Source organism: Ceratotherium simum, chromosome 12, assembly GCF_057802395.1.
Source record: "Ceratotherium simum simum isolate JZ-2026a chromosome 12, ASM5780239v1, whole genome shotgun sequence".
Taxonomy (NCBI): domain Eukaryota; kingdom Metazoa; phylum Chordata; class Mammalia; order Perissodactyla; family Rhinocerotidae; genus Ceratotherium; species Ceratotherium simum.
The window spans coordinates 2,238,872-2,262,652 of record NC_141911.1 but is presented as its reverse complement, the minus strand read 5'-3'; the positions used below and the strand labels follow the sequence as shown (position 1 = coordinate 2,262,652).

Here is a 23,781-nt window from a genome sequence, read left to right as displayed (position 1 = left end):
GGCTCAGCTCTTACTGAGTTGAGAGACCTGGGTTCCGGTTTGGTGGCTTTGAGTATGTCCTTCACACCTTCCTGAGCCTCAGGCTCCTCATTTTTAAATTAGGGAGTTGAGCTGGTTGATTTCTAAGTTCTCTTCTAGCTGTGTCATGCTAGGCACCCAGCATGAGCATGGGGGCCTTTGGCTACTGGTTTTGCAGTTGAATTTGGTTACTGGGTCTCTTTGTTCCTGTGGGTCAGCCATTCTTTGTTGGTGACTCCTTAGGCATCTTCTGTACCTGAATTGTTGCTCACTGAGGAGCTGGAATTTGACTTTTTGAAAATTATCTCTTACTCACTGAAAATGCAGGAAGCTTGAGTGTGAAACTCACTCATCAAAAAAAAAAAAAAAACAACACATACACAGAGCAAAAAACCACAGGGCCTATCGGCCTGTCGTCATCAAGCAGACTAGAATAGTGCAGAAAACTCTAGGCAGAGAGGAAATGAACTTGAGCGAAGGGGGAACACACAGCAGAGAGGAGAGAAAGAGGGCGGGAGGGGCAGGAGAGGGCTGCGGCACGGGGCCCTGCGATGGTGAGAGGATGGGAGAGGTGGCGCTGAAGCAGGGCTGCCTATACCTCCAGCAGCAGCAGACCTTTGGAAAGGTAGGAGGAGCAGGGCTGGGCAGGGCTTGGCCGAGGGGCTGGGGCTGCTGGAAATTCCTGAGGAGGAGAAGGGGTCCCCTGAAGGTCCCAAAAGGCTTATGGGATAGCGGGGACTGTGTCATCCATGGTGTCAGACCCGGAGCTCAGGCTTGGGAGGGCTCTTTCCCCAGCAGGCCCCACACCATGCTCTGCTGACAGCTCTTCCCCTGGGGGCGGTGGAGGAGGGCTCTGACTGTCTCTTGCCTCTCTTGCTCTGTGGTAACTTCTTCTCACGGGACACCCTGGAAGGGAGTGGAAGGAACAGTGGAGGGGGTGATTTGGGGTTGCGGTAGAGGTTTCCTCCCCTCTCCTGCCCCAGTGGGGTGCATCTGCCTGGTGTTAAACTTGAGCTGGAGTCTCTGGGAGCCAAGGCCCCACTGTGTCCAAACTCCTTCCTCCTCCTTAGCCTCCTGAATGAGGAAGTCCTCCTTCCCTCAGCTGACTCACACCAGGGCTCCTCTCTCCCTCTCCCTCATGGCCCAGCCTGTCAAGGAGTGAGGCGGGAAGGGTCAGGAGGGTCCACCGAAGTTCCTGGAGACACAGCCTTCTGTAGGCCTGCACACGGAACGAGAGTGATGGTCTCCAGTCGGGTCTTTCTGCTGCCCTCCTCACCACTCCTTTGGGCTTCAGGGACTCATCAGCTTTTCGCCTCTCCTTTCCTATCTCCTGGGCCGAGCCCGCCCAGCCTCCTTGCAGTCGGCCTCCGTGGGGCTCATCACTGTGCCGTTTCTGCCCTTGGTAAGCTTGCTGCTGTCATCGCAGGCCTCATTCTTGATTGCCTGCAGCTGGTCTCAATGCTTTCTAACTATTCTCTCTGCCTCCTTGGGTCTCCTGTGGTCTTTACCTCTCTCTTCCCATCCCCCCGGGTTGCTGCCGCAGTCCCTCTCTCACGGTCCCTCCTCTCCCCTTTGGTCACCATCTCTCCATCTCTGGGCGGCTCCCTTTCGGCACCCTGTCTGCCGTACACCTGGGCTCAGAAGTGGCGCCGGTTCGGGGCTGTGCTGTATGGAGGGTCGGGCTGTGCTTTGGCCCGGTTGGAGCTCCAGGATGGCTCAGAGAAGCCGCGCCGGGGAGAGGCCGCCCGGAGGGTGATCCGCCTCAGTGACTGCCTGCGGGTAGCTGAGGCTGGTGGGGAGGCCAGCAGCCCCCGGGATACCAGCGCCTTCTTCCTGGAGACCAAGGAGCGCCTGTACCTGCTGGCAGCCCCCACTGCAGAGCGTGGCGAATGGATGCAGGCCATCTGCCTCCTGGCCTTCCCTGTGAGTCATCCTGGGGTGCACAAAGGGCAAGGGGGTGTGCGAGAGTGGGAGCACTAGATACTTCCTGTGGGCAGGTGTTAGAAGAGCCATGGTCAGGATGCTGGGGGTGGTTTCTTGGTGGGGGGGACCCCAACCCAGAATGCAGGCGGGGCGGCGGGCTGAGTGTGCCTCGGCCTAGGCCAGAGGAGGGGCTTGGGATTGGGGATGGCAGTGAGACCTGGGCCTCCTCCTCAGGGCCAGAGGAAGGAGCTGTCGGGGCCGGAGGGGAGGGGCAGCTGGCCCTGCATGGAGGAGAACGAATTATACAGCAGCACGACCACAGGTGAGGGGGCTGCCTGTTCTCCCCGGCTGCTCTCCCCAGGGCGTGGTGGGGAAGAGGTGCGGGCCGGCAGCTGCCGGCTGAGTCTTCCTGCCTTGTGGTTGCCCCCAGCCCTGGCCAGCCCCCTTATCAGCCTCTCTGCATCGCTTCCGGCACGGCGCAAGGTAGGGGAGCCCAGACTGCCTTGAGTGGCAGCCCTTCCCCTTGGCTCACTCCCTCTTCCCAGGCCCTGCTGGTGGGAGAGGGCAAGGCTGAGGGGTCCAGGTGAAGGTGCTGCTCTTGAACTCTCCCTTGTTGGGACCTGACTAATTGTCTGAAAAAAGAATGGTTTTCTTTCTGTGGATTTAAGGTGTCCTGTGGCAAGGGAGCTTTTTGCTGACAGGGCAGTCCCCCTCTTGCAATCCATCTAGCCGTCTGGGTGTGTGTATGTAGGGGAGCAGGTGGACATAGAGGGACATCCAAGCTCCCCCCTGGTGTGGAGGGCACCAGATGCGTCGGCAGTGGGAGGGCAGGCTGGGAGCCGGGGGCCAGGGTCAGCCGCACCTGCAGCTGTGACAGTAGGGATTGGGAGGCGGCTGGGTTGGGGTGAGAGATGAGCTGGAGAAGACAAGGCTCTGGCAACAGGGGCAGGAAGGATGTGGGCAGAGATTGGGGTGCATATGGCTAGGGCATGATGCCTACTAGGGTAGAAGGTGGAGGTACTTGGCATTTTGGGGAGTATAACCTGGCACAGAGCAGCTCAGCCTTCAAGATGCAGGCTGCGGGGTCATGGCCACATGGATAATACTTTTTCTAGAGACCTTCTGCACACTCATTTAGAGCAGGGTAGAGTTGAGGCAGGCCAGCTGTTTCCCATTAACTGCCTTCTCCTCTCCCCTCTCCTCCCCAGTGGCCCCCTGCAAGGAGTTTGCTGTGACCATGAGGCCCACAGAAGCCAGTGAGAGGTGCCGGCTCCGGGGATCCTATACCCTCCGGGCTGGGGAGAGTGCCCTGGAGCTGTGGGGCGGCCCTGAGCCAGGCACCCAGCTGTACGACTGGCCCTACAGGTTTCTGCGGCGCTTCGGGCGGGACAAGGTGAGGAGGGCAGCAGTGGAGCAGGGTGAGAGAGAGAAAGGAGATTGTCAGGGCAAGGGGGACCCCAAAGGAGGAGAGAATGGGAGGAGGAAGGAAAGCGAGATAAAAGCTAGCAGAAGAAAGACAGCCAGCTGAGGGGGTGGGGAGAGACCCAGGGAGGGGAGGGGAGGGGAGTGAGAGCGTGTGAGAAGGGGAGAGAGACAAAGAGGTGGGGGTGGGGGAGAAGGAGAGGAGGAGAGGCAGAGAGAAGTGAGAGGGGAAATAGAAAAGAGTGGTGGGCATTACTGAGGACTGATTACGTGCCAAGCTCCTGACTTGAATGGATGGGAGGGAGAATGAAGGGAGAGAAGGGAGATGAGAGAGGACTTTGCTTGTGAGGAAAAACATGGAGGGAGGGAAGGGAGACGTTCCTGGTGGAGGGAAGTTGGAGGTGATAGGTTTCTGGTTGGGAGCTGTGTCCAGGAGGAGCAACTCCACCCTCTGGCTTGGCCAATGTCTCCCTTTCCCCCTCCACACAGGTCACCTTTTCCTTTGAGGCAGGCCGGCGCTGCATCTCGGGAGAGGGCAACTTTGAGTTTGAAACCAGGCAAGGCAACGAGATCTTCTTGGCCCTGGAAGAGGCCATCTCTGCCCAGAAGAATGCCACCCCTCCTGGGCCCCAAACTCAGCCAGCTGCAGTCCCCACAGTGCTGCCCCGGCCAGAGAGCCCCTACTCCCGGCCCCACGACTCACTACCACCACCCTCGCCCACCGCCCCAGTGCCGGCCCCCCGGCCACGGGGCCCCGAGGGCGAATACGCAGTGCCCTTCGATGCAGTGGCCCGTAACCTGGGGAAGAGCTTGAGGGGCATCCTGGCAGTCCATCCCCAACCCCCGGTTGACCCTCTGTATGACAGCATTGAGGAGCACCCACCTGTGCAACCCGACCACATATATGATGAGCCTGAGGGAGTGGCTGCCCTGTCCCTGTATGACAGCCCACGGGAGCCCCGGGGTGAGGCCTGGAGGAGGCAGGCCACAGCTGATGGGGACCCCAGTGGCCTCCAGCATGTCTACTCAGCAGGGCAGGACTTCTCTGCCTCTGGCTGGCCACAGGGAACCGAGTATGACAATGTCGTACTTAAGAAAGGCCCAAAGTGATGGGGGGCAGAAGAGATGTGGATCCCATCAAATGCCAGTGCGGAAGTGGGCCTGTGCACACCGGGGAGGGAGTTAAAGGCTGGTGAGGGGGAGCCGGAGGGGAAGGCAGGCCTCCCTTCTAGTTTCTGCTGGTAACCCTCCCTGCCCGCTGCATCCCAGGAACCTCCCTTTGCCCCTTCCAGAACCTTAGGCTTGGCCTGCCCAAGTCTGGTCTGAGGAACTGTCTGTCCCAAGCCTGCTGCCTGAGTCACCATCCCAGAGCAGGAAGAGTGCCCTGAGGAGACCCACCCTCCTCCCACTCCTTTTCCACTTCCTCTTCTTTCCTTCCTCGGGCCTAAAAGGAACCCAGGGCACTGAGAGCAGAGGACAAAAGGGCGTCAGCAAGTGGCCCTGGTTCCTTGGCTTTTGCAGGCCTCCTGCCTGCCGAGATCTCCTTCAGGGGACAGCCCTGGCTCCAGGCACTCAGGAGGATGGCTGCGGCTCTCTGCAGGTTCTGGGCTTCTCTGTGGCATTAAACATTTCTGAAATATTTTTGTGTGGCATGAGTGCTGTGGGGGTGGGGATGGGATAGCTACAGCCTTGCTGGGGATGAACGCTCCAATTGGCCACCGCTGACACCTCCTCTCCCAGCAGCAAGGTCCTGTCTGGGCCTGGGCTGGGTCCCAAGCATCTATCCACAGTTGGAGGTCTGTGGAAGTCAGAACACCCCGGGAAAGATGTTCAAGCATCTCTAACCCTTCGTTAGCATAGGGTCAACACTAGGAAGATAGCAGGGCAGCTGTGTGTGTGTGTGAAAAGCTGGACTGGAGGAAAGGAAAGAGTTGGCAGTTACTGAGCCTCCTATATGCCAGAAATGAGACTAATCCCACGCAGTCCCTTGCCTTCCCTGAGGCTTGCCCTCTCCGTCTGTGAGATGAGAGAGTTCCACCGTGCGGGCTCAGATGGTGCTTCCTGCTCTATGATGCTCCATGGCCCTTGTGTCCTGTTTGTCCACGGGTCAGGCTCTGTGCCCTGTGCTCTCTCCTCTCATCAAAACCTGCCTTTTTTTTTTTTTTTGTGAGGAAGATCAGCCCTGAGCTAATATGCATGCCAATCCTCCTCTTTTTGCTGAGGAAGACCGGCTCTGAGCTAACATCTATTGCCGGTCCTCCTCCTTTTTTTCCCCAAAGCCCCAGTAGATATTTGTACGTTGCAGTTGCACATCCTTCTAGTTGCTGTATGTGGGACGCCGCCTTAACATGGCCGGATAAGCGGTGCGCTGGTGTGCGCCTGGGATCTGAACCTGGGCCACCAGTAGCGGAGCACGCGTGCTCAACCGCTAAGCCACAAGGCCGGCCCCAAAACCTGCTTTTGTTGGAAGATGTGTCAACACATTTCTGCTATCAGCCAATTCTGCCAATACTTTGGAGCACCATTTGTAAAGCTCTAGACTGCCCTGGCCTCACGATGCTTCCTGCCAAAGGGACTGAGACAAGGGCATAGAAGTCTACCACGAGATGGGGACGTGAGTGCCACCAGAGGTGAATCAGGGCCCTGGGGATAACTGTTCATTGGGGGCCCAAGAAAGGCTTCATACTGAAGGTGGCATTTAAGGTGGACCTTCAAGTGTGGGAAGGAATGTGATGAAGACTAAGGGGGTGTGAAGAGAGCATCCTGGGTAGAAGAATGTGCATGATGGAGGTGTGGGGAGGGACATTGTGCTCAGGCAAGGGTTCTACGTTCAGAGTCGAGGGAACATGGGGCAGTCTGGCTGGGAAGGCAGATTCCAACCATGGTGTGGAGGAATTTGAACCTAACTAGAGGGGAAGGAGTGACCAGGCTTTTGAGCAGAGGGTCCATAAGAGCTGAGCATTAGGGCAATAACACCTACAGCCTGTGGAAAAGGGACAGGGGGTAGGGTGGGTCAGGGCCAATTTGGAAGGGGACGTTCGGAAAAGACTGGGGATTCAAAAGACCTTCTAGAGGTTGGGCCTGCAGATCTTGGAGTCACACTGGATGTGGAACACAGAGAAATAGGGTTTCTAGGGAGATTTGGGTTTAGGGGAGAAGGTGACCTGAGTTTCTGATGTGTTGCGGTGAACATGCCTTAGCTCTGCCCATCTAGAGAAGTCCTAACAGCAGCCAGAAAGGTGCTCCAGAGCTCGGGAGGGAGGGGACGAACTAGAAACCTGTGGACCGCCGCAGCCTCCAGGTGTGTTGTGATGGAGGTGTTATCTCGTGTGTCCCTTTGCCGTTGTTAAAGGAGTTTGAGGCAATGGGTGAGCAGGCTGGAGAGGGCGTGGGCGGCTTCCAGGAACCCTGCCGCTTTTGTCTGGGGCAAAAGGCTGCCCTTGCTGCCACCACCCAGTCCCAGCCCCAGACTACACTGGAGGCAGGAAGGTCTAAGACATCTAAGGTTTCAATCCTTCCCCTCTCCAGGCAGGGGTGGGAGCTGGAGGGCTCTTAGGCCAGGACGCCACACTTCTAATTTGCGTCACTAGCCCCTGAGGTGGACATCCCAGATCAGTCCAGCAGGGGGCAGTGTTAGCCTGTGGAAAAGGCCGCTGGGGGCTTAGCTGCTGCCAGGTGTGGGGGCTTGGCCCTGAAGGAGGGAACTTAAATATTTACAACCCAAAAGAATGGAGGATAATTTGAGGAATCTGCATTTCAGAGCTTGTGCCTTCAGGTCTTCAGAATCCCACCTGGAGACCTGTGGACCCTAAGCTGAAAATTGCTCCTCTCCTCCCTTCCCTCCTCCTGCTGGAGATGCAGGGACTTCTAAGTTCTTCGTTCTGATGCTAGCTTTGCTGGAAAGGGGAAGTGGTAGATTGGGGCCTTAGAGAAAGGTGGAGTGAGGGCTGGTGGGGCAGGGGAAGTGGAGCACTTGGGGAAGTTAGGAGGGGTAATGAAAGTCCTTGAACCAGTTGTTGAGGATGCTGACCATGCCATCAGGGTCCTTCTCAGAAGACATGACCGGGCGGGTGGGTCATCCTGCACGGAATTGCGTCAGCTCAGCTCAGCCAGCCTCAATTGCCTTTGCCTACGACATGTGCATCATTCATTGGTTCATGCCACGTACCAGCCCCACCCGGAGCTGGGGGGCTGGGAGGAGTGACACAGACCTGTCCCCCACCCTCATGGAGCCCACAGGCAGAGTGGGTATGTAGGAGTTGTTTACTGAATGGATTCATGAAGATGGGAGTCTTGGGGATCAATCTCCTCACACAGAAACAGAGATAATGCCCTCTGAGGTGTTTCTCTGCCACCCTGGCTCTTAAGGGGCAAATTCAGAGGTAAGAAAACAGACTGGTCTCAAAGGAGACAGGGCAGTGTAAGCCCAAGTGACGGTTCCATCAAGAAGGGGTCTGTCAGCTCCAGGGTCTGCTACCTGGCAGCTGTTGACACCACAAGATGCTCTGCCGTGACCAGGACAATTAGAACTGCTTTTATTTGCTAATTATTATGCAGAGGTGACATCAAGGCAGGTAAGAACGACATCATGACTGGTGGCCAGCATAGAGATGTGTGCAAGGATTCATATCACTGCATACATGCACACATAAGCACACTATTTCATTCTTCCTGTTTCTTCTCTCCTCTCTCTTGCCTCCCTTTCTTTTTCCAGGGCATATGAGTGAGAGGTGTGTGTGTGTGTGTGTGTGTGTGTGTGTGTGTGTTGGCCTGTGGTCCTTCCCATAAGCTGTTCCCAGGCTGATGGTGGGGTGGCTAGGGCCCCCTGGTGAGTTCCCACCTTGGAGCTCAGAATATAACAAGGCCCAGATTGCCCAGGCCTCTCTGCTCACTCAGACTCCTCCCTGATGGCTACACTCAAGCTCTTGCTGGCACCACCTTTCAGCTGTGATGCTAACCAGCCTTCCGCCTCTTGCCTCATGGGCGCTGCTTCAATTAGCCAAGGTGCCCACCTCCTGCAAGGGCCATTTATAAAACCCACTGGGGTAGCTGGAGACCTCAAGAAGGGTGGGGCTGGGAAGCAAGGGGGGAGGTCAGTGAGCTGGGAATGGCAGGTAGAGGAATGGGGGGTCTGGGAGGGGTATCTGATCCCATCAGGCATCAGGCTGGCTTCCCCCTGGCAGGTGGCTGTCCATTGCTGCTCTGCTCCGATCCTCAGCTCCCAGGCCGATCCGATGCTGGTCAGCGTGGAGCAGGGCCCAACCATCTTCAGGCTCTGGCTAGGCATGTCTCTCTCCTCTTTGCCTCCCTCCCGCCTCAGAAGCCCTCTTCTTGACACCAGCTCCTGAAGCCCTGAGCCAGAGGTATCTGGTGCTTTTGGGAGGGGAGTGGATAGGGGAGCACTTGGTTCTGAGGGATTTGTGGGGGAGCTGGAGTCCCAGAGCTGGGTTAGGTGATTCTGTGACCTGCACCCCAGGGCAGGGTCAGCCTTGCACCTTCAGTTGTCTGACCAGAGAGGGCTGGGTGGGTGGGGTTGGAGTGAAGGTGTGTCTGAGGGAGTTAGGATTCTCGTAACCACGGTTAGGAGAATAGGGATGTTCTGGGTTTTGCACAAACTCCTTTGGGGGCAGTTCAGTGTAGTCCCTTAGGCACACAGACTGTAGCCTGACTACCTGGGTTCAAATTCTGGTTCTGCTACTTGCCAGCTGTGTCTTTGGGCAGCTGCTCTGTGCATCTGTTTCCACATCTGTAAAATGGAGATGATAATATGTTTCTCAGAGGCTTGTGGTGAAGACTGAGTGAGTGAATAAACACACAGCTCCTAGCACAGAGCCAGGAACGCACAGAGCTCCCGTGTTACCCGCCGTCTCATCTTACCTCCCCAGGGCTCCGTGGGCAGCAGGGCGAGGTACCCCTACTTTATGAGCAAGGGAGTGGAGGCACAAAGAAGGAGTGTCCCTTATCTTTGGGGGTGAACTTAGGCTCTGTGGAAGGGGGAGAACCTGTTCGGGGAGGAGAGGTAGGCTTTTGATAGAAAGAAAGAAAAGCGGAAGAGTGTTCAAGGAGAGTGAGCAATACCAAGGGCCTGTCAGCTGCTGGCTGGGGGCTCCTGCCTGGGGCTCCTGCCTGGGGGCTCTGCACCCCTAGGCAGAGTGGCGCTTGCCTGCCCTTTTATGCCCAGAAGTGAGAGCGCTTGGAAGGGAAGCTGCTTCATAGACTAGAAGGCCTTTGGCTTGAGGCAAGGCCGGAGAACAGAAGCCACAGGGGAGATTTCCTCCTTTCATCTGAGCTGCTGCATCCTCTCATGGCCTGGCAGCCGGGACCAGGGCATGGGGGCAGGCTCTGTGCTGGGTGGGAGCACTTGCTGGTCCAGTTGGCATGGCCTTCCAACTGGTGTGATCACCAGTGACACCCCAGGGTCACTGCCCAGCAGCCAGCAGAGGGGCTCTGGGAGGGGCTGGACCAAAAGGAGCGCAGAGAGCACTCTGGAGGCAGTTTGCCATCTCCCTCACTAGACTGCAGATGTCCTGCGGGAGGATTCACTCTTTACCCAGTTCAGTGTTGCACCCCAGTGCCTGATGTAGTGCCTGGCACAAGGTAGGCATAGACAACTATTTCTTGATGGGAAGAATAAATGAAGGCCACTTTACTTGGGGGGACACCGGTGCTCCCCAACATGGAATGATTTGCGGCACCCTGGGAGGACTCCCCATCAGGAAACCTCTCCCCCACTGACTCCTGGAATTCAGTAAGCTTGTTGGGTCCTCCCTTCCTCTCCTAGAGGCCTCTTTTAAAATGCAAATGCCCTGGGGCAGGGCATCACCAGAGCGACTCTCAGTCCTTGGGAGAAGAGAAGCATGAGGGGAGCAGGCGGCGGGGGAGATCCTGTGGTGGCAGGAGGAGGAGGCTGAAGTGAGGATGGCCCTCCCCTGAGTCTGGAGTCGGAGTTGGCTGGTGCTGCCCCTCTGATGCATCCTAAAAACCTAGTGGCCAGGCCTCCGGGTGCAGGAGGCACAGACAGGGCCCTGGCTCAGGGCACACTTTTTAGCAGGCCAAACTCTGAAGAGAACGGTGCATTGGCAGATTTCCCCCTGTTGATGGCTGCCTGTCTTCCTGTGCAGTCTCCACACCTCAGCCCCACTCCCCCACAGCCAGGGCCCTGGGTGGGGGTGGGGGGCTGTCCCCAGGGCTGAGAAAGCCCTCTCCCCAATGCTTCAAGGAGCAGAATGTCTCAGCTGAAGGGGCCTCAGCAACGCTCTCGCCTGAGTCCTTGTCTTCCACTGCAGGAAACTGAGCCCCTGGATTTTTTAATCCCTCTTAGATGTATTTACATTTTATTAGAGTTTGTTTAGGGTTGAACTTAATGCAAAGGAACAAATCACTGATGCTGACACATGCCACATCCACAGGGAGATCATCTTAGCCTCTTAGGTGGCAGGAGAGGGATGGGCGGAATTGGGGGGACAACGACGACAATGACAAGGATGCCTGATTCCCCTGCTCTCCCGTCCCTTCCCCAATGTCACCACTGTGAGTCCCGGAGCAAATTCCCAGGGGTGTGAGCCAGAGGCCTAGGCTAATTAAGAGCAGCTAAGACCGAGGCTGCTCATTTACCTCACCAATCCATACAGGAAGGAACGCTGTGCATCCTGTTCTCTTTCCATTTTCCTCCAGGAACTACTCCCCAAGTCCCTGGCCCACGTTATCCTTGACCCTAATTCCCAGGGCAGCTTTCCTCAGCAGGCCACTCCAAGGCAGGGCGCAGTGGCCAGCCTGCGGCTCCCAGCTTCCTGCTTCCACTGCAGACAGGAACGACTTGGTCCCTGAGTGTTTGTAAGGCAAGGGCAGACAACGGCTGATGGACAGGAGATAGAGGGTGGAGAGGTGCATGGGATAAATCTGGTTGGACGGGAAGGTGTGGACACAAGAAGGAATGAACTGAGATGGTGACTGGGCAAGGAACCAGAGGTTCCGGTGGGATGGGGGTAGTTATCCAGGGGAGCTCAGGGGAGAGCAGCTGAGACAAGACCACCCTGCCTGGTCACAGAAGAAGGAGAAGCCTCAAGAGGTTACAAGTTGCAAGAAGCAGGGTGGTTACGAAAGCCAGGTTCCAGTGCTGTCATGTGGCCTGAGGGATTGGTTTGTGCAAACCAGGTTTATGCCTGAGAACCAGTGAGAAAAATCCTGCTTTTCTCAAGGACTGTTGGCTGAGAAGGAGTGGGAACCTGGCTGGCTCTGGGGGTGGAGGTGGTGCTGGAGGAGGGGCTGAGGAGGTCAGGGGAGCATGGCCAGCCAGGGTTGGCTGGGCTGGGCCCAGCTGGGTGTAGAGGCCTCAGCAGGCTGTGTGGACGACGGCCGGGGAGGCTGGAGCTGAAGGCACAGGAAGTAGGTTCGGCGCTTAGAGCCAGGCATCCAGTGTTTGGGACCTGGGGGCCAGTTGGGCTGAATTGACCAGCCAGCCCAGCCTGAACCTAAGGCAGAGACTTGGCCAGCCCCCGGCAGGACAGTCGACCTTTAGGCTTTGTCACATCCTGACAGCCGGTCTGTGCTGTCCTGATACTGCCTTCTGGTCACCTGACCCAGCACAGGGTTCTGCTTCCCAGTAGACACAACAGAGCTGCGTCTGTCAAAAAAAGGCCTTTTGATTCCTTTGGTGGTGACGGCGGAGGGTCCAGCAGCAGTGCAGTGTGCTCTGCGTTTGTGGCCTCTTTGCTTGTTCAGCAACTCTGTGCCCTTAATCTCCACATGTCCGGGAGGAGGGACAACGTGGGACACCAGACAGAACACTGAACTAGGAGCTCTAATCCCTGCTCTGCCACTAACTGGCTGTGACACGTTGGGCAAGTCTCTTCCCTTCCTCTCTCTTGGCCTTATTTCGCCATCTGCAAAATGGCAGAGCTGGGTTAGAAGACCTTCAAAGTTCCCATTAACTCTATAGTCCTTTCTTTTGGGGAAATTGCCAGGACAGCAAGGCAGCAGAATTGACTTTGCCAAGAGGGAAAGTGGAAAATATGGGTTAAAAGTCTTAATTTAAATGTATAGTGGGGACCACTGGTGGGATTCAGACATGTCTGGAGAACTGGTAGGGTGGGTCCCATACTGTACAGGACAGAGGAGCTTTCTGGGATAGAATTTAGCCTAAAGGAAGGAGATGGCGTTTGTAGATCTCTGTGCATGGCTGTGCAGGTTGAGCAATGAACAATACTAGGGGGCACCATTCATAATGACGGCTCAGGCGAGCATGACAAGCTTGACCAAGGAATAAAGCACAAGTTGTCAGAGAGATGGGGTGCTTTGAGGACTGTATAGTGGCTCAGGTGAGCATGACAAGCTTGACCAAGGAATAAAGCACAAGTTGTCAGAGAGATGGGGTGCTTTGAGGACTGTATAGTGTCTACAGGGCCATCATGTACAGTGGTACAGGCTGTGCACTGCACTAGTGCAAGGGGCACCGTTCACATAGATCACAGTGGAGCCATGTCTGGGTATCTATCTCTAGGACTCGTCTTTCAGCACCTGCTCTTTCACATAAAGCACTGGCTGCACATTTGGGCATCCCCATGGTGGAAGTTGAGACAGAAAAGGGAAAGGGAGAGTTTCCTTGCTTTGCTACAGGTTGACAAGCACTGTTAGCAGATCCAAGGGCCCAATGCCTTAAAAATTTGTGGTGCCCTGCGGGCAGAGAAGTGCAGAAGCAGAAGACGCAGGCATGGTGATCTCCGTGGAGGTGGCGTCAGTGCTGGAAGACAGAGAGTCAGTACTTGGGGGCAGCTATAAACACCTGGGAGGTGCTTTGCACGGACTGAGGTCCTTCATTTGCAGGTACCTGCATTGGGCTGTAAAGTTCTGCTTCACCTTACTTGGAAACTGGGCTTAGAGCTGTCCCTCAGTCCAGCCGCCTCTGTACCCTCCTGTGGTCCCCGCTTGGCTCGCCCTCTCTCAGCTACCAGGAACGCCTGTCTCCAAGTCCACACCCCCTGCCCTGACCCGCCCTTGCTCCACGGAGCTTTCTTCCTTGCTTCTGCTCTCAGCCACAGGCCTGGTCCTCTTTGTTCCTTCACAAAGGGAGTCAGGAGAGAGGCAGCAGCTTTGTCTACGGAAGCCACAGTCAGCTATGGAGCCTGCACTGTCACAGTATGTCATATGTCTCCAACGTGGGCGTGGGTGCCATCGGGGGTGTGGTGACTGTGTCCCCTCTCCTGGGCACAGGGCTTCCTGGAATCTGAAGCATCCGACGTGCTCCTCTGCTCCTCCCAAACAGTGAGTGTTGTTTGTATTTTACAGGTGAGGAAACTAAATTTCAGACTTGAGACTCGATGCCTTGCCAAGGTCATGAGGCTTGATGAAAATCAGCCAAGCCCTTTGCAGCATGCCAAAGCACCCTGCATGGTGAGGCGGCACCTGCCAATATGCTCATTACTGTCCTTAAGGAGTGTCATCCCTTTGTGCCTTGAAGACGTCCAGGAGGCAGTGTGGCAGAGTGGAAAGAGGTCTGGCTCCAGCACTTGGCCCTGACTCCTGTGCTGCCTTGGGCAAGTTACTTCCTTTCTCTGGGCCTCGGTTTTCTCATCTGTAAGACAGTTAGTAACACCCATCGACCTCATGGGGTTGCATGTGGCTTAAATAAGATCACGGGAAAGCAAGTGGAAAGTGCGTACCTCTATATGAGTCATCATTATCTTCCAGAGTCCCTATGGCAACAAATGCCCAAACTCTTATCAGCTCATATCTCAGAGCTCGTCTGAGTGTCCACGAGGCATCGGACTGAGAGCGGTGGGAAGAGGACACCGGATGGCCCCAGGGAAGGGGTGGGGATAGAGAACTCTTAGATCCACCTGCTCTTGGTTCAGCCGGCTCCCTCTGAGGCTCGCCAGAGGCGCACAAACAGCCAGATCCTGTGTTGGGGTGCTGGGGCAGAGGCTTTAGTACCTGTGGGCAGCTGGCAGGGTTCTTGAGGGCTGGGCCTGGCTGCTGTAAGAGGCTGCCCTTTTCTGCCGTTCCAGGCAAGTGGACAGATGATAGACGGCCTGAGGAGGGGATAGGAGCCGCGAGAAGAGCTGGGATGAAGGACTGACCAGTTGGCAAAACATCCAGCAGATTAATGGAGACCAGCGGGATGGAGGGGCTGCACTTAGGGGCCTGGTGGCAAGGGCCTGGGCTCCCCCAAAGCCTGTTCTATGCTGCCCCACCCCAGAGAAGATAGCAGATCTGACTGGAGTCCTAGTGACCCCCCCCCCGCCCCGCAGCCCAGAAGCCCTCCCTGCTGGCCCCACTCCAGGCTCTGCTCTGTCCCAGAACTGAGAGTGGGTGTGGTCGCCATCTCCAGGTGTGCCGCTGACACCGCTGAGCGGGAGGACTGTGAGGGCGCGGTGTCTGGATGCAGTCACATTCTGAATGTCCCAGCTTGTCACTGCTGGTATCTGTGGGCACTGTAGGTCACCACTGGCTTGAGCCTTCAGGGTCTCCTCTGGCCCCAGAAGGTAATTCCATCAGCCCCTCCTCTAGTAGTGTGGACTCGAGATGGGCCCCCGTTCAGAGCGCCCCCAAGAGGGGTAATAGAATCGGCTCAGCAGGCTGGGATCTCCTGACGGCAAGCTCAGACACCACTCCCCCTGGGGGAGCCTCCTAAGTGGAGGGACAATCTGAAGGACTCCTTCTGTTTTCAGGAATCCTCCAAGGCTGGCCTCTGGATGGGGTCCCCTGAAGCAGTCCAAGCACTGGCCAGATCAGAGCTGAGGGGGGCACTGGGGTAGGGGTCAGTGTCCTGGGGCGCAGCACGTTCTTCTCCCTGGGCCAAGCATGCATGCTGCACACGTGACACGCTTGGTAAGGAGGGCTTCGTCAACTGAATCACCGACCCCTGTGCTCTGTGGGGTCTCCCGCTTCATGCATAAATATTCCGGCCTTTGCTGTGGGGTCTAAAGCCCAGAGGGTCAGCATTGTCCAGGCATCAGAGGTTCCTGGCCTAGCGACACCTAACTAAAAGGCCAGGGAGCCTCCAGGAGCTGCAGACTGGGCCACCCTGCCCTGGTGGGAACTGCTGCTCTAGAGAGCCACAATCCCCTGAACTCCAACTCCAGGCCCTGGCAGCCTGGACAAAGACAGACATGAGGCCTCGTGTGCAGGGCCTAGGCTGGGAAGGGGAGAGGTCCCGACGGCTACTGCAGCTTCCCCAGGGATTGGGGAGAGCTGAACTAGGCTTCGGAGGGGCATTGGCTGCTGGCTGTGGGATATGGGGGCCTGACTCTCCCCTATGCTCATCTGCTTTGAGACACTCTGAGCAGAGCACGGGGGCCCCCAAAATATCTCCCCCATATAATTAACCCATTATAGCCTCACTCCATCTGCTCCTGAAAGATTTTATCATTTGTAAAGGCCTCCCTAATAAAATGCAAATACTCTACAAAGTGGTCATGCCTTAAGTTCATTATCACCTAACACCTCAATTATTATCATTTTAGCAGGAAATAGATGACAGCCGGAGATTTGGTCTGGATAGAGGTATCAGTGTGTGTGTTTGGGTTGAGGGTGGGAGATGTAGTTTTCCATTCATTCAACAAATATTGATCAAGAACCGGTGAAATGCCAAACAGTGGTTTTGGCCCTGGGGATGCAGAATGAACAAAAGAGATGGAAATCTTTGCCCTTGTGGAGTTTACATTTTTGGGGAGGAGGGGACAATAAACAAACAAAAAAACAAATAAAATTTATAGGATGTCAGATGGCAGTCTGTGCTATGGGGAAGAACCAAGCAGGAGGGAGGACAGGATTATGGCTGGAGGAGGGGCAGACCTCCTGGTAGGGGGCTGGGCTATGAGGGAACCACCAGCCTCTTGGCCTCTGCAAGCACTGGGGCTAGAAGGGATGCTCACTCTCAGGGACCTGCCTCTGTCCTTGCCTGCCTCCTCCTCCACTCAAAACCCAAAGCCACAGAGGGGACCATGGGGAGGTGGAAATATTCCCTGAGCTGGCAGGAAGAGGGAGGGTAGAGCTGGCAAGCTCTGGACCAGCCAAGCTTAGTGAGGAATATGGTGCTTGCTCTCCTCACTTGGCTCATTACCCAACCCTAATCTGAGTGATTTCTCTCTTTTTTCACACCAAGATTTGGAGGGAGCAGTGAAGCCATGTGGAGTAACGGGGGCTGCTCTGCAGCAGAAAGTCAAGGCTTGGGATGACATTGTGGGAGGAGGGGAGTGTGTGTTGGGAGGAGAGTGTGTGGATTGTTTGGGGGGAGGGGAGGATGTGTGAGGTGGGGGGCGCATAAGATAGATGGGCAGGGCTTGCTTCAGAAGGTGCCTGGTCTCCTTCCCTCCTTCCCATTGCCTTTTCTCCACCCACATTTCCCTCCCTGCCTCCCTCATTCCATCCTTGAGGGTCCTCTCTGGCCAGGTAAGGGGTAGAGAAGAAAATGACATATTCCTGCCTCAAGGAGTCTAGCGGGGAGATTGGCAGATATTCAAGGCATGGTGTGTTAGGTGCTCAGAGGTCTGCAGACACAACACTGGAGTGCGGGCGTCTGGTTCTAGGAAGGAGGCCCCACTCTACCTGGGCATCAGGGAAGGCTTCCCTGGGGAGGTGATGCAGCAACTCCACCTCTAACCTGGGGGAGGAGAGAAGGGCGCTCCAGGCTGAGGGACCCGTGGCTTTGGTCACTTTAGAGAGAGGGCTGGCTCAGAACCTAAAGGACCCCTGTCAAGAAGGGGACCTGAAGAAGGCATAGTGGGTCCAGCGGGCAGGGCACAGAGGAGGCATGGAGCAGGCATTCCTCTGAGAGCTGCGTTTATCACCGGCAGACCCAACAGGATGGAGGGACACTGGCACTAGAGAAGGGGAGGGTATCTGGTCCAAGCCTGTCCTGTACAGATAAGGACACTGCCTAGAGGGGCCAAGAGCTGCCCAAGGTCCCATAGTGTGGACAGGGAGCTTTCCCTCCCAGGCCTCTCCTCCAGCCTGCTTGCCCTGCAGCCATAGGAAAAGAGCAACAGCAATAGCCCGCGTGGGCTGAGTCTTTCATTGTGCCAGGCACTGTTCTAATGGCTTTCTATGGGTTAACTCATCCATCTTCGCAAAAGTCCCTTGAGCTAGGTACAATGGTTATTACCTCCCCATTTTTCAGATGAGGAACCTGAGGCAGAGTGCTTAAGCAACTTACTCGAGGTCACACGGGTAGTTTGTGGGAGCAGGGATTTGGACCCCACAGTGTGCTCCAGGGTCCGTGCTCTGACCCCTGGAGGTGATGTGGAGGGTGGGGGTCACCTGGCTCCTGGCTGACTGAGGCTGCCCCTGCGTGAGCATCGTGCTGGTGATGGTGAGCTTGTCTCAGGCTCGGAACACTCCAGACTCTCTGAGAGTCTTCTCAACTCCCCAGTCTGCCCTTTGCTTACAACTTTTTGAAGACCCTCCAGCGGAGACACGATAGTAGATGTTGAACACCCGGCTCTGGGAGTGGGAGATGAGGATGCTATCATTTGTAGCAGTTGCTGATTTCCATGGTGTAAATATTCCCACCGTGGCTACTTTCAAGCTATTGGTTTGACGTCAGTCAACTTGCAAAACTCCTGAGAATCTCACCATTGGCTCTCAGTGTGGGCCAACTCCAGGGCACAACCACAACAGGCCCCCCTCCTCCCGACGCTGCCCGAAGCCCCGCTGTCTCCCTCCCCCGGCCGCCTCTCTCGTGGCCCCTGATTAGACTAGGTTCATGTAAACGTGTGTGATTTGAAAGTTCTCATCTTGGGAGGTTTGAAAACTGTTTTACTTCCTCTACTCAAAAAGAAATAATAATAAAAGAGTCATGGAGTGCTTCCCACTATAATCATTTCCTGGAAGGGACCTTGGTGATTTCGTTCAAATCTTGGTTTTACAGATATGGAAAGTCCGCACATAAGTGGCGGTTCTGGCCCAAAGACACATAGCCTGTGACTCTCAAGCCGCGGCAGAAGTCAGAGGGGACTTCTGGTCCCCTGGCTCTTCTTCTACCACGTCTCAGCACTGCTCTAGGTTCAGTGCAGGGGTTCAAGGCAGACGAGAGAAAACTGCAAGATGGAGGTTTGACTTTGCCACACACCAGCCTATGGCTTTCAACCAGTATCTTAAATGCTTGGAGTCTTAGCTTTATCATTTTAAAATGCACGTCTTATTAATACTTGCCTCCCGTATCTCACAGGGGTGTTGTGAAGACCAAAGGAGATAAATGGGTGGCAAAGTACATCCAAGGGAAGGAAATACAAATGGATCTTAAACATATACAACGATGTTCAATCTCACTCAAAATAAGAGAAACATAAATTAAAATTACACTGATAATTTTTCACCTATCAGATTGGCAAGAGTCCAGAAATTTGATAACACCCTGTAATGGTGAAGTCATGAGGAAACAGGCACTCTCTACTCCTCATGGGAAGATAAATGTGTATAACCTCCGTGGAGGGCAATTTGGCGGAGCTATCAACCTTATAAATACACGTATCTTCTGACCCAGCAATTCCACTTCTGGGAATTTATCCTACAAATATATTGGTGTAAGTGCAAAGGATCTATGTTTATGGCTATTTGTTGCAGCATTGTTTGTGATGGGAAAAGATTTGAAACAATGTAAATGTCCATCAAGAATGGCCTTTTTAAGAGACTGTGGTTCACCCATGTGATGGAGTATTACGCAGCCGTAAAGAGGAAAGAGAAAGAAAGATTTGTATTGATGTATAAGATGTATTGTCAAGTGAAGAGAGGCAAGATACAGAACAATATGTATAGTATGATACATTTTGTGTTTTAAAAAGGAGCAAATAGGAATATTTTCCAGTGCCTACGTAATGAAAGTCTAGAAGGATCTCTGAGGAGCAGTGGTCACTTGTGGGGAATGAGGCTGTGTTCTGGAAGGATAGAAGATGGGAGTAACAGGGAGAATCTTCACTGTTTGTCTTCTAATATATATTTTTAAGTTTTTGAAACGTGAGTATATTAACAATTCAAAAATGTAAATTGAAAATGTCTTCGTAAACTGTAAAGCACTATGCAAATGCTAGTTACTTGGGCTGTTACTAATGTAAAAAGGAGCTAAAGGGTATGACTAGGACTAAGGTCTGCAGGAGGGCAAAAAGAGAATGCTTGGGGGTTCTGGAGAGGGCGGGAACAGTTAGGGGGTCTTGAAGGAAAATGTTCCTCCCTGTTTTATTGGAAGGTCGTTAGCGTGACACGGCTGGCCCGGGGTGGGGCCTGCCATTCCTGCCCAGATTGACCAGGTGGGTGGTTGTCTGTCGTTGCTGGGCTGTGTCACACGCGATGCGCAGCTTGTTTGGGTAACGGCGCCAAGGCTGCAGCGTTTGCTCAGGATTTCTAGTTCCACAGCTCTGGCAGAGAGAGGCGTGCTGGGCAGGAGAAGGGCTCCTCCTGGTCGGGTTCCTACTGTGTGCTGGGCCTGAGGGCGTGTGCTACTTGTCTCAGCCCATTTAATCCTCTCACAGTGCTTCCGTCTGGGTACTGTGATTGTCTTCATTTCACAGATGATGCAGCTGAGGCACAGAACGTTCTGGCACTTTATCCAAGCCGTAGCAGTGGTGGGGCTGGGCTGTGGGTCCAGGCAGTCTGGCTCTGGAGCGGTCCTCCCAACCACTGCGGGACACTGCCTCTGGGGGGCCCTTGACTTCCGCCTGCACTCTAGTGCTGACCCTCCTGCTATCTTGGACTCTTTTCCCTTGTGCCTGGATTAGAACACCATCATTGGGTTGGAAAGGAGCCCCCTGATTTTCTGTTGGGGAGATAAACCTCACCAGGTGGGAGGGCCCCTTTGTTTCTCCTGAATCTCATGTAGGGCCACACAGAGCAGGCACCGTCCGTGTGACCGCTCAGCCCCATGTCCTGCTGCTTCTGTCTCTCCTCTCGGAGAGGCACTGGGATGGGGCGGGGGGTATTAGAGCATCTCTGACATCCGAGAAACAGATCCTGGCAGACAGAGGCATCTCGCCAATTAGGGCCAGGCCAGGGCCTTGCTGCCTGTAGAGGGATCTGGGGAGAGGTGGGGCTGCCTGCAGAGTGAGAGCATCATGTCTCCAATTAAAGTTGTGAGGATTCATCTTCTAACTCAGCCCCCCTCAGAAATTGACATTTATTAGGTTGTCAAAACTGATTTTTCTTCCTGGCCCTTTCCTGCCCCCAACTCTGTGTGTGTGTGTGTGTGTGTGTGTGTGTGTGTGTATGTGTTTGTATGAACATTCATGTAAATAAATATCTATATTTTGCTTTTTAAAAATTAAAAATGCAGTATTCAGCCCCATTGGAGATTTGGCTTCTTGGTTCCTGAGAGTGGAAGGCAGTGACACTGGGGGGTTAGGCCATGACCCGTAGGGGAGGTGGGGGTCTAAGACGACGGTAGGCCTGTCACCTGGGGGTGAGGCCAGCCTCTTGTAGAGACAGGTCGCCTACTGTGCAATGTTAGAGGTGTCCCACCCACCCCCTTGAAAATCTGTCTCCTCCGTGTGCCACTGAACCTGGAATTCCTTTAGTGGAATCATTCCTATGACTTTATTCATCCCTTTCCTGGGGGCTCTTTTGAAGTGAAATATGAATCTCTAAGAAGGGAATGTATTAAATCACTAACATCCCAGAAGCATAGAATTCAGAGCTGCAAGAGATCCTGAAGATAGTCTTGTCTTCTCTTGTAAAGGGGAAGCTCAAGTCTGGGGAGACTATGGGATTTGCCCAAGGTCACTCATCAAGTCAATGACGGTGGTGTGGCTGTCACTCCACCCTCTGACTCCTAGCTCAGGGAGACCTAGTTTGTCAGATCGGTTTTCTTCAGTGGCAAGAGGAACCTGGACGTATGTAGGCCCTGCCCTCAAATGACGGAAGGCCAACAAGGGGGCTGGGGATGGGATGTGATGAAGAAAAGGCAAGACGGATGTGAAGACAATTCTGCCTATGTCATATTTTTTCTAACTGTATGTGTTGTCATTTTCATTCAATCTATTTTGCATTTATGATTCAGGACATCAAAGGCAGCTATACAGTGCCTATCTGGTCTTGGCGCTCCTTACGATGATATACGCTCAACTTCAGTCACCATCCCCTCCTTTGCTTTTTTTGCCATATTTTTATGCCGTTTTTATTAATGTGATACAATATTTTTCTTTAAATTAACTTTTTTAATTTTAATTTTTAAAATTTTATTTATTTTTAAATTATTTTATTGAGGTCATATTGGCTTATAACATTGTGTAAATTTCAGGTGTACATTATTATATATCAGTTTCTGTATAGACTGCATCATGTTCACCACCAACAGTCTAGCTTTTATCTATCAGCATACCTATGTGCCCCTTTCCCCCATCCCCTTCTCCTCTGGTAACCACCAATCTGTTCTCCTCATCTACGTGTTTGTTTGTTTATCTTCCACACGTGAGTGAAATCATACAGTATTTGTCTCTCTGTATCGCTTATTTTGCTTAGCATAGTACCCTCAAGTTCCATCCATGTTGTTGCAAATGGCACGATTTTGTCTTTTTCTATGGCTGAGTAGTATTCCATTGTGTGTGTATGTGTGTGTATATATGTGTATATATATATATATATATATATATATATATATATATATATATATATACACACACACACCACATCTTCTTTATCCATTCATCCGTTGATGGCGGGCGCTTGAGTTGCTTCCACGTCTTGGCTGTTGTGAATAATGCTGCAATGAACATAGGGGTACATGTATCTTTTTGAATTAGTGATTTCATGTTCTTTGGATAAATACCCAATAGTAGAATAGCTAGATCATATGGTATTTCTATTTTTAATTTTTTGAGAAATCTCCATACTGTTTTCCATAATGGCTGCACCCAGTTTGCATTCCCACCAGCAGTGTATGAGGGTTCCCTTTTCTCCACATCCTCTCCAACATTTGTTATTTCTTGTCTTGTTAATTATATCCATTCTGATGGGTGCGAGGTGATACCTCATTGTAGTTTTGATTTGCACTTCCCTAATAATTAGTGATGTTGAACATCTTTTCACATGCCTGTTGGCCATCTGTATATTTTTCTTTGGAAAAATGTCTGTTCATATCTTCTGCCCATTTTTGATTGGGTTGTTCATTTTTTTGTTGTTGAGTTGTATGAGTTCTTTATATATTTTGGAAATTAACCCCTTGTTGGATATATGATTTGCAAATATTTTCTCCCAGTTGGTGGGTTGTCTTTTCGTTTTGTTCCTGGTTTCCATTGCCTTGCAGAAGCTTTTTAGTCTGTTGTAGTCCCATTTGTTTATTTTTCCTTTTGTTTCCCTTGCCTGAGTAGACATGGTATTCGAAAAGATACTGCTAAGACTGATGTCAAAGAGTGTACTGCCTATATTTTCTTCTAGAAGTTTTATGGTTTCAGGTCTTACATTCAAGTCTTTAATCCATTTTGAGTATGGTGTAAGATAATGGTCTACTTTCATGCTTTTGCACGTGGCTGTCCAGTTTTCCCAACACCATTTATTGAAGAGACTTTCCTTTCTGCATTGTATGCTCTTGGCTCCTTTGTCAACTGTCCATGGATGTGTGGTTTTATTTCTTGGCTCTCAGTTCTGTTCCATTGATCTGTGTGTCTGTTTTTCTGTGAGTACCATGCTGTTTTGATCACTTTAGCTTTGTAGTATATTTTGAATTCATGGAGTGTGATACCTCCAACTTTGTTCTTTTTTTTCAGACTATTCAGGGTCTTTTGTTGTTCCATATAAATTTTAGGATTCTTTGTTCTATTTCTGTAAAGAATACCATTGGGATTCTGATTAGGATTGTATTGAATCTGTATATTGCTTTAGGTAATGTGGACATTTTAACTATGTTTATTCTTCCAGTCCATGAGCATGGAATATGTTTCCATTTTTTTATGTCTTCTTCAATTTGTTTCAATAATGTCTTATTGTTTTCACTGTATAGGTCTTTCACCTCCTTGGTTAAATTTATGCCTAGATATTTTATTCTTTTTGCTGCGATTGTAAATGGGATTGTCGTCTTGATTTCTCTTTCTGCTAGTTCATTATGAGTGTATAGAAATGCAACTGATTTTCATATGTTTATTTTGTACCCTACAATTTTACTGTGTTTGTTAACTATTTCTAATAGTTTTTGGTGGACTCTAGGGTTTTATATATGTAGAATTATGTCATCTACAAATAGTGTCAGTTTTACTTCTTCCTTTCCAGTTTGGCTCCGTTTTATTTCTTTTTCTTGCCTGATTACTCTAGCCAAAACCTCTAGTACTATGTTGAATAGGAGTGGTGAGATTGGGCATCCTTGTCTTGTTCCTGTTCTCAGAGGAATAGCTTTCAGTTTTTCATCGTTGAGTATGATGTTGGCTGTGGGTTTGTCATATGTGGCCTTTATTGTATTGAGGTACTTTTCTTCTATACCCATTTTATTGAGAGTTTTTATCA

The 23,781-nt window shown here is 52.7% G+C and overlaps 1 protein-coding gene across 3 annotated transcripts; it reads left to right on the top strand.

Moving 5' to 3' along the window:
* The first annotated feature begins 433 nt into the window (after nt 1–433).
* Nucleotides 434–5,002, top strand: DOK2 (docking protein 2). Of its 3 annotated transcripts, XM_004442321.3 has the most exons (5): nt 434–643; nt 1,660–1,941; nt 2,176–2,263; nt 3,150–3,334; nt 3,853–5,002. In XM_004442321.3, the coding sequence occupies exons 1-5, from the start codon at nt 482–484 to the stop codon at nt 4,471–4,473; spliced, it is 1,338 nt and encodes a 445-aa protein (XP_004442378.2). In that variant the 5' UTR covers nt 434–481; the 3' UTR covers nt 4,474–5,002. The 3 variants fall into 3 exon arrangements, with proteins under 3 accessions (XP_004442378.2, XP_087293392.1, XP_087293393.1); XM_087437266.1 differs by lacking the exons at nt 434–643; nt 2,176–2,263 and having other exon boundaries at nt 1,823–1,941; XM_087437267.1 differs by lacking the exons at nt 434–643; nt 1,660–1,941; nt 2,176–2,263 and adding an exon at nt 2,270–2,424.
* Nucleotides 5,003–23,781: the final 18,779 nt, after the last annotated feature.